Genomic DNA, 10,712 nt, shown 5'->3' on the forward strand with positions numbered 1-10,712 from the left:
GGGGCCAATGTAATTTCATTACCTTGACGCCTGGGACAACTCGGGCCCTATATTGAATTAGTCAGATAACAAAACACTCATTCATTGCCAGCCCAGGGAATAGACCTTTGACTTCTGTTGCCATCAATGGCAGTGAATGAGTTAATTTCTTTCGCTCACAACGATATTCAAAAGTCCTTTTTGTATCATACCCTTTACGGTGCAAAAATGAAATGTGTGATTAAGTCTTAGCTGGAGAAATTGCATCTGAGTTTTGTAAAGTGTCGCAGTGCTGTTGATAACAGGCCAAACAAGCCCCCCCCACCCCAAAAAAAAAACAATGTGGTGTAAAGCCAGATGAAAGCAATAAAATAACTTGAACTGAAATATTGCGGGCGCTTGTGATCCGGGAGCAACCTGCATTTAAATTGCCCTATTAACAGACGTACGCGTGTGTGTGCGTGAGTGTGAGCTTATGCGCGAGGCGGCAAAGAGCTCGTATAAGGAAATGCAACCATCAGCACTTGACGCCATGTTTTTCTCATTTTCTGTGTCACTTCCATGGAAGGTTCCATGATGCTTTGATGGCTCACGCCGACTACATTTTACATAATGTCAAGGAAAATCAAATAACTCATTTTGTCCAACTCAAGATGGATGCTGAAATTGTCTGATAATGGAAGTCTCATGCTTGGATCATTAGCAGTCCAGTCCAGTTACATGGACAACCAATTGAAGAGGATTGGACTGAACAGGATAAGATATGACATACTGGTGATTGGACAGGAGGGATTGGATTGAACAAGAAAGAACAAGAAAGGGCTGGATAATATAGGGCTGGAGATGACAAGGCTGGATAGGAGGGGATGGGACAAGATCATATCAGACTCGATAAGACACGATTTGATAGGACAGAACAGGATAAAACAGAAAATGACTGCAAGACAGGATTGGAGACCACTGGGCATGTTAAGATTGGATCGAGCTGAACAGGATGAGGCACGTTGGAACGGGAAAAGACAGAAGGACAGGACTGGGCAGGACAAGACAGGCCTGGAAAGAACAATAAAGAATTTGTGGATAGGACTGGGGAGAACAGACAGAATGGGAAAGGATAGGACAAGGTCGGATCGGATTAGATAGTGCAGGTTGAAGAGCAGGACCTTTCATAATCTATCCCAAGCCTGTCCTATACAGTTCTGTCCTGTCCATGTCATAGAAGACGCTAGTTCTGACTCCATCTAACTATCCTGTCCTACCTGGCCTTTCATATCCAGTCATGTTTAGTCCTTTCTTGTTCCATACAATCCTCTCCTTTCCTATCTAGTGCTGTTCTGTTGTTCTCTATCCTATCCAATCCTATCCATGCTAAACCAGACACTGGGGCTAATATGATTTAATGTAATTATCTTGTCTGGTTCTGTCCTTCCCTGTTCTATCCCAGTCCTGTCCATTTGCTTGAAACTGTGCCACTGAGTGAACATGCATACCATTACTGAAATCTCCCGTTTTGCAGGGTTCTGGCTCTTAGTCTCCAAGGTGTCATGAACACTTTGTGTTTGTGTGTGTGCATAGGGCATCTACAGCTGCTTCAGTGGCGTGGAGCACACGGATCGCAACGGCAGCATTCAAAGTCCTGACGTCACCAGCAACTACTCACAGGCCAACATGCTAAAGATGCTAAAGACTGCTAAGGATATGGTGTCCTCCGCCCGGGTGGAGAACTCCCTGGACAGTGCCACCAAGACCCTGGAGAGCTGGAGTCGGCGGGGTGCGACTGACAACACCCGGGCTGGCCCCCCACCTCGTGTGGCCACCACTGCAGACGTGGCGCACTGCCGCCTGCCCTACATCACCGGCATCACAGACAACCACTCGCCCTACCCGGTGAGGAGCCGCACCCCTACTTTCCCCGGCCACTATGGGGATGCCGCCGCCCAGCCGCTCTTGGACAAACCACGGGTGGTCACCCGGCCCACAGCGCTACGCTACACGCTTCCCACCCGCAACAACCACTTGGAGAGGACCCTCCCCATCTCCAGCCTCAGCACACCCCACCTCGCCATGCCCGATGTATCGCCCACTTCGACCACTCAGCCCCACCACACCGGCCGGCTCTATGTGGAGAACCCCTTGCGGCACCAGTCATCCCCATTCATCACCTACCGGGAAATCCAGGTTCCCAATGTCTACGTGGAACATAAACCCCCCCTGAGGAGGAAGCTGAGCTACCCGCCCGACTGTGGGGGCCGCAGGAGGCGGAACTATGTGCTCGACGCCCCTGACTTGAGACCGAGGGCCAACTATGACGAGCCGCGATCCTGCCTGGCTGAACTCAGAGCCAACCAGCTGATGAAAAACCATACCCCGGATGCTACCCCAGGACACTACCCTTGTGCCGCCCCAGGACACTACCCATGTGCGGCCACCAGCTGCAACTCTTGCATGAAGTCGTACCTCGAACCTGAGATGGACGACGTACCCCTGCTTGGCAAGGATAAACTCAACCGCAGAGCCTCTTTCCTTAAAGCCACCTGGGGCAACGAGCGCATTCGACAGGTGGATGAGACCAAACCATCTACCTCCAAGTCTCCCCGCAACGACATGCCCGACCTGTTCCCGCGGGTGGTGGTCCCGGCCAAGGCCCACAAGCTGTATGGCAGCCTGGGCCATAACCTGTCCTGCTATCCACTGACCGCCGAGCCTGCCTACTTGGACCCGGCCCATATGGGCTCATACCCTTACAAGCAGAAACTCAAGCACGCCGACTCTACTCGGCTGCCGTCTTACCGGGAGGCGATCCTGCAGAACACCGCCGCCCTCCGCCGGTCCTCATCCACGCTGGTGCACAGACACTACTCCACCTACCTGAACTCCTACTCGGACCTACCGGCATACATCGCACCACCAACCCAGTTCTACGACAGCCCCAAAGACATGTACCACCTGTTCCCGTGTGCCACCCACTGCCCAGAACACCCCGCCACCCGGCCCGTGGCCTATCAGAACAGCATGTTTGGGGCAGAGCGGGACGAGCCTGTTTCGGGGGGCAGGGAACGCCGGCAGGTGTTGGTGGCGCGCCGGGTGAACAGTCCATTTGTGCCAAAACCCTGGGGAAGGGTCTCCAGCCTGGAGTCAGAGGTGTGAAGTGAAAGTGACCACCACCAGTGTATTTTGAGAGGTCACCTCTCTGTTCTCAGTGCAATAAAATCACAAGACACTGACTCATGACTGGGACAAACCAGGAACAAACTCTTTCAAAGCATTTAACAAGTTAACCTCTGTAATGTTTAAATGCTCATACAGTGGTACCTTGATTTACAGGTGATCCAACTTCGGAGTTTTTCAGTTTGAGTAATTGCTTTGTGGATTTTGACAAAAGGTGAAGTAAATCAGCAGTTCCTGGACTGCATGTGAGTAAAGAACCTTCAGCTTTTTTTTAAAACAGGACAAACGGACAAATACCAAAACAAAAAATACAAAATGAGATCACTTATTTGGAGCTGCTGTAGGTACAACTTTAGCCCAGACGCTCACACGCAGACTAACTCGCCAAGTCCCCAATCTCACTCAAAAAATGCTTGTCGCCAATTTCCCTGAACAAGAAAAAAAATCAGTTTTTAGAGAGACCTGGAACGGATTATTTGCAATTAAATTCATTTCGATGGGGATAAATGATTTTATATGTGTGCAAATTGAGTTAGTAGTCGAATTTAACTTGTAAAGCAAGGCACCACTGTGTGCGTGTGTGTGTGTGTGTGCGTGTGTGTGCGTGTGTGTATGTGTGTGTGTGTGTGTGTATAGATATATATCTTCACATTTGTTTTACTTTTCTAAAATGATTTGAAGTTAAATTTATGCCATCACTATTATAGCGACCAATCTTTCGCTCACAAGGGGAATGTATATCAAAACGTATAATGTGTATTTCCAATGTTACACTACCCTTTAATAAACAACAAGGTCATTGGTCCGCCTCGCTCTCCACCTGAATACACATTCACTAATGGAGGCATTTTGTTGTTGTTGTTTTTTTGGAGGGGGGGGGGCTTAAAAAGAGGTCCCGGGAGTCTTGGCAAATGCTGACATCCAAATCGAGCAACGACCGAGAACTTCCTACAGTTTTCATGCAATCCACCGAGCCTTTACATCAGCAAAATGTCATCATCTTTGTTGGATTAATGAAGAGTTCAAATTTTTTCAGACGTCTGGTACATCTTAAAAATTCATACCTGGTTATCAAATTTCATGAGGTGAGCCACAAAAAACTGTCAGGAAGCTATGCCCAAAATACACAGGAACTCTGCTAGTGGCCAGTTTGGGGTCATTTTGAAAATTCAGCCCTTATTGACAGTTACCCTAAGAGAATGACATTTGGGACATGTGTCTATTATGAGCAGAGCCACAAAAAAAATCCTCATACATCAATGTCCAAAGACACAAAAAGGGCGCTAATTTGCTTTCGAGGGGAGCTTTTAAGCATACCCTGCGACTGGCTGGCAACCACTCCAGGGTGTACCCGGCTTCTTGCCCAAAGTCAACAGCGGTCGACGGCAGTTCACCTGTGACGCTAATTAGGATCAGCGTTCTTCAGGTTGATGGATAAACTTTTAAGGTGGCAAAGTTTCCCCTAAAACTTTGTGTCCCAGACACGCTTCCCCCCCGCAGACAAAGTGTTAGTCATGTGTTTAATCAAAGCACCTGTTTGGCTCCACGTTGGCTCGCGTCCACATTTACACACCCACATAGACACACAATTGCACGCACCTCATTAGTTGGGTTGTGGTGATGTCAGGACACCTCGAGCGCAACTTTGATGGATCCTTGAACTCTTCCTGGCCTGCGGACTTGACAACTCTGTGCACGGAAGCACAAAACCACAGAGGACAGCGCGCAACGTGGTATGAACGCCTTTTGGCAATCTTTTTTCTGTGTTTGTTTGGGTGGAGGGGGAGGGGTTGTGTCTGTCATATATCATCAGTATTGGAAAGGGTTTCAGGAAGATATTCTGTGTAAAAATCACCTTACAACCAGGAATCTGTTTTCAAAGTTAACATTTTTGATCATTCCAACCTATGAAACTCAAAGCAAGGTTACGATTAGAAACTTTTTTTGTCAGGTCAAACTTGAACTTGTTCTTCCAAATCTACAGCTGGGCTTATCCCTAACGACTCTTCAGTCTCAGCCTAAAAACAAAGTCAGAAGGAAGTTTTCGAGTTTCACTGGAGTCACAGCGTCCTCCCGTCTTCTCTATCGTTTAGTCTGAGGTGCTAGTCTCAAGTCTTTTCGATTATTTTTTTCCTAGTCCTGGCTTGGATATAATCACGAGTCTTTCAGGCTTTACGGGCAGATGACACAACCAACAACTAATCTAGCGGTTCTTAACCTTATAATATGCACATTCACCCAACCCTTCATGAGTTAAATATATATAATAATTTTACAAATTCAAGATATTTTAAAAAAGCATTTCTTAAAAACTGAAAAAAGGAAATAACATTTCAAGAGATAAGTATACTTTTTTGGGTGGCGGGGCGTCGTATAACGTACGATCACGACAGTCACACGACTACGAAGCGAACTAAATTCCCCACAGCACTGATTGGACAAGCAATTTCATGTGATCATCTGCAGCTAATGATGGACAAGCGGGAGTGTCATAACGAATTAACATGTTGCGTGTATCTTACTCACCGAACCCCTGGGGTTTGATCGAAAACATGTTAAGAACCACTGAACTAATAGAGGAGCTCGAGCAGAACCGGAAAACGGGCTGTGACTAAAAACGCTCAAATTTGTTATAAAATGTGAGCAGGTGTGAAATGAATATTTTGCAAGTATCTTTTCCAAATCACAAAGTCTTCTGATGCTTAAAGATGCACAAACTGATTTCTGGTTTCAGATGAATGAGATCATTAGCGGATCGTTTTGGGGTTTGCTGATTAGAATCGGGGGGCTCCTTCGTGGCTCCTTGTTGACCTTCACGTGTCTCTTGGTCTTCTTCCGTCATCATCTCCTCATCTCCCTTTTCCTTTGTGAGAGTCCACAAGGGCAGCGCGAGTTTTAATTGCCACCTCCCTCCTTCGTCTCAGGAAAGGAGGACGACACCCCCACCGCCCCCGTCATTACGCACACATCTTCCCGCTCTTGTGCTAATGAGACGCCGGACAAGCCAAGGTGAAGGAAGACTCAACCGCTCACATCTTTTGCCACATTGCTTCATTTTTGCGTCAGTGTTCCGAGCCCGAATGAATCGCTGATTTGAAAACTCAGCCCGAAGAGTGAGTTTAACTTTGGAATTTGGTAGATGCCAATCATGAATAGACCCACAAAAAAAAACAGTCAAACACCCATGCATGAAAACATACAAGAGCTCTGCAATTTTGCTTTAACCCTTTGAGGGACAGTGGTTACGACAGTGGACAGCTTATCTCGTGAGCAGGTTACAGGCTGCATGAAAGGGTTTTATTTTGTTTTGTTTTCATTTCCACGACTCCTGAAAATCTGATGAGTGAGTTAGTGAGTTGGTTTTGCGTTGATGGATGTTGAGAGTGTTAGTCCGGCATTTAAAGGCATCTAATGCCCTCACTTTTTGTACCCGTTTGACTCTTGGATGATGAAGTTGTTCTTTTTGACCCATTACTCTTCATCAAGTCTTTTGTTGAGCGTCTGCCAACGCGGAGGGCATCTGTCAGGATGCAACCGCCTTGGGGGATTTTGTCCACAGGCAAAAAAAAAAAAAAAAACGACACACACAAAAAAAAAATTCTCGCAAATTCTATCTGTGTGTTACAAAGAAATAGGAATTGAACACAAGTGGAGTCGATCATCCAAAACACATTCATGCTGTGTTATTGCGACATGAGAATCAATCACTTCAAGCACATAGACACATTATGTACACACTCAGGTACATTCGCTCAAACACGCACACACACGCACACACACACGCACACACAGACGCAAAGACAGGTAGGCCAGCTGTTACAAAGTGCGAAAGGTGCACACCCTGCTGAGCGTCTGCCTTTGCCAAGTGATTACCCGGGGGAGGCTGTGCAACACACACACACACACACACACACGCACGCACGCACACACACACACTCACGAACAACGCGCATCCTCCAGTATCACGCGTGACTGTTATGAGAATGACGTCAATGACATGTCAATGGTGTCTGTTATGGCGACAACAACGGTGTAGTTTTTTTTATGTTGACGATGATTTTGATGACATTGTTGATGTTAAGGATGTTCACAACGCTGTTCATGATATTCGTGTTGACGATGTTGTGGTTGGACACAAGTGCAACTTTATGAAGAGCATGTTACCTTACTGTCTGTCTGGAATTGGGCAGAGGAAATGGCCAATGTTTCTTCTACTTGACATCACACAAACACAATCACATCCTGCTGAACAGATCAGAATCTTGGAAGGCATTTTTAGCCCCTCAAAAAACGACCACGTATAGGAAGCCGTTTTCAGCCCCCCCCCAAAAAAACCCGACCATGTATGGTAAGGCGTTTTTAACCGAAAAAAACGACCATGTATTATAAGGCGCCATGAGCCGAAAAAAAAGACAATGTATAGGAGGATAATTTTAGCCCCAAAAAACGACCATGTCGAGTAAGGTATTTTTGACTGAAAAAACTCCGACCAAGGATAATAACGTGTTTTTTTGCTGGAAAAAAATTAAAATGGGCATGTATGGTCAGACATTTTTAGTTGGAAAAAATGACCATGTACAGAAAGGTGGTTTCGCCCCCGCACCCCCCAAAAAAACGACCATGGTAAGGCATTTTTAACCCATAAAAACAACCGCGTATAGAAAGGCATTTTTTGCTGGAAAAAAAACGAGCATGCAAGGCGTTTTTTGCCACCCAAAAAGACCATGTTTAGTAAGGCGTTTTAGCCCCAAAAACTGACCATGTATAGGAAAGCGTTTTGGACCGTAAAAAACGACCATGTAGCAAGCCAGTTTTGACCGAAAAAAAACGACCATGTCGGAAGGCGTTTTTGGCAGATAAAAAAACAACTATGTATCGTGAGCCATATTGGGCCCAAAAAAAACCCGATCATGTATCGTAAGGCGTTTTAGGCCTAAAAAAAAAAACATGTAAAGGAAGGCCTTTTGGGCCGAATAAAACCACAATGTATTGTAAGGCACGGCCCGTTAGTCCAGTGGTTAGCACGTCGGCTTCACAGTGCAGAGGTACCGGGTTCGATTCCAGCTCCGGCCTCCCTGTGTGGAGTTTGCATGTTCTCCCCAGGCCTGCGTGGGTTTTCTCCGGGTGCTCCGGTTTCCTCCCACATTCCAAAAACATGCATGGCAGGTTGATTGGACGCTCTAAATTGTCCCTCGGTGTGAATGTGAGCGTGGATGGTTGTTCGTCTCTGTGTGCCCTGCGATTGGCTGGCAACTGATTCAGGGTGTCCCCCACCTACTCTCCGAAGATGGCTGGGATAGGCTGCAGCACCCCCCGCGACCCTAGTGAGGATTAAGCGGTTCGGAAAATGGATGGATGGATGTATTGTAAGGCTTTTTGGGCTGAAAAAAAAAGATCATGTCTGGTCAGGTGTTTTTGGAAGAAAAAAAAGTACCACGTATCTAGTAAGGCGTTTTTAGCTGAAACAATACGACAATGTATAGTAAGGCGTTTTAGGCCGAAAAAAACGATCATGTACAGTAAGGCTTTTTGGCCGGAAAAAAAAAAACGACTAGATGCGAAACAATCAAATCGTGTGGCATTTCAATGTTTTTTCATGTAGAGAAAAGTGTTTTTGGGCCCAAAAAAACGACCATGTATAGTAAGGCATTTTTAGCTGAAAAAAACCCGACAATGAATAGAAAGCCGGTTTTGGCTGGAAAAGAACGATCATGTATAGCCAGGCGTTTTGGGCTGAAAAAAAATGACGATGTATATCAAGGTGTTTTTGCCCTCAAAACACGACCATATACAGTAAGGCTTTTTGGGTCAAAAAACTGACCATGTATACGAAGGCGTTTTTGGCTGAAAAAAAAAGACCATGCATAGAAGGCGTTTTTAGCGGTGAAAAAACGACCATGTACAGTAAGGGTTTTTTAGCACCAAACAAACTACCATGAATAGTTACGGAGCCCCTAAGGGGACATGGAAGGAAAAAAAAAACTTCCTTCCATGTCCCCTTAGGGGCTCCGTAAATAGTAAAAAAAAAAAAAAAATAGCCAAAAAAAGAAGCAAACATGTTTAGTAAAGCGTTTTGGGCTGAAAATAAATTACCATGTGTACTAAGGCGTTTTGGGCCGAAGAAAAACAACTATGTATTTTAAGGCGTTTTTGGCCGAAAAGAATAACCATGTATAGTAAGGAATTTTAAGCCGAAAAAAACAACCATGTATTGTAAAGGCGTTTTTGGCCGGAAAAAACGACCATGTAGAGTAAACTGTTTTTAGCCGAAAAAAAACACCCTGTATAGTAAGGCACTTTTGGTTGAAAAAAAACGACGATGTACAGTAAGGCGTTTTGGGCCGAAGAAAAACGACCATGTATCGTAAGGTGTTTTGGACCAAAAAAAACGACCATGTCTAGTCTGGCGCATTTGTAAGAAAAAAACGACCATGTATAGTAAGGCGTTTTTGGCCGAAAAAAACGACCATGTCTAGTCAGGCGTTTTTGGCCGGAAAAAAAACGACCATGTATAGTAAGGCATTTTTAGCCGAAAAAAACGACCATGATTAGTAAGGCGTTTTTGGCCAAAAAAACGACCAGCTATAGTAAGGCGTTTTTGGCCGAAATAAACGACCATGTATAGTAAGGCTTTTTTGGCCGAAAAAAAACGACCATGTATAGTAAGGCGTTTTTGGCAAAAAAAAAAAGACCATGTATAGTAAGGCGTTTTGGGCCGAAGAAAAACGACCATGTATATTAAGGCATTTTTAGCCCAAAAAAACCCGACCCCGTATAGTAGGGCGTTTTTAGCCCATTTTTCACTGAAAAAAACGACCATGATTAGTAAGGCGTTTTGGCTGGAAAAAACGTTCATGTATAGTAAGGCATTTTTAGCTGAAAAAAAAACGAGCATGTACAGGCATATCGTAAGGCATTTTTTGCCGAGAAAAAAGACCATGTATATGAGGCTTTTTGGGCCGAAAAAAATGACCTTGTATAGTCAGGTGTTCTGGGCCGAAAAAAAAGACCATGTATATGAAGTCTTTTTGGGCTGACAAAAAGGACCATGTATACAACGGCGTTTTGGGCCCAAAAAAAAAACAACCATGTATCCTAAGGCGTTTTGGGCTGAAAAAAAAAACGACCATGTATAGTCAGGCGTTTTGGGCCGAAAAAAACGACCATGTATAGTAAGGTATTTTTAGCCCAAAAAAACCCGACCATGTATAGTAAGGCGTTTTTAGCCCATTTTTCGCCCAAAAAAACGACCATGATTAGTAAGGCGTTTTTGGCCAAAAAAACCCCGACCATGTTTAGTAAGGTGTTTTGGGCCGAAAAAAACGACCAAGTAAAGTCAGGCGTTTTTGGCTCAAAAAAACGACCGTGTATAGTAAGGCATTTTTGGCCGAAAAAAAACGACCATGTATAGTAAGGCGTTTTGGGCCGAAGAAAAACGATCATGTATAGTAAGGTGTTTTTGGCCAAAAAAACCCTGACCATGTGTAGTAAGGTGTTTTCGGCCGAAAAAAACGACCATGTCTAGTCAGGCGTATTTGTAAGAAAAAAACGACCATGTATAGTAA

General features: G+C 45.1%; 1 protein-coding gene across 2 annotated transcripts in view; it reads left to right on the forward strand.

Annotated features, from left to right (window-relative positions):
* grin2ca (glutamate receptor, ionotropic, N-methyl D-aspartate 2Ca) overlaps window positions 1-3,972 on the forward strand; it is a 45,720-nt gene extending 41,748 nt beyond the window's left edge. For both annotated transcript variants that reach the window (XM_052048450.1, XM_052048451.1), the window contains one exon: window positions 1,555-3,972. In XM_052048450.1, coding sequence (XP_051904410.1) covers window positions 1,555-3,126 — 1,572 coding nt within the window. In that variant the 3' untranslated portion in view covers window positions 3,127-3,972. The remainder of the gene's footprint in view (window positions 1-1,554) is intronic.
* Window positions 3,973-10,712: the final 6,740 nt, after the last annotated feature.

This window comes from Hippocampus zosterae, chromosome 17 (assembly GCF_025434085.1).
Source record: "Hippocampus zosterae strain Florida chromosome 17, ASM2543408v3, whole genome shotgun sequence".
Lineage (NCBI taxonomy): Eukaryota > Metazoa > Chordata > Actinopteri > Syngnathiformes > Syngnathidae > Hippocampus > Hippocampus zosterae.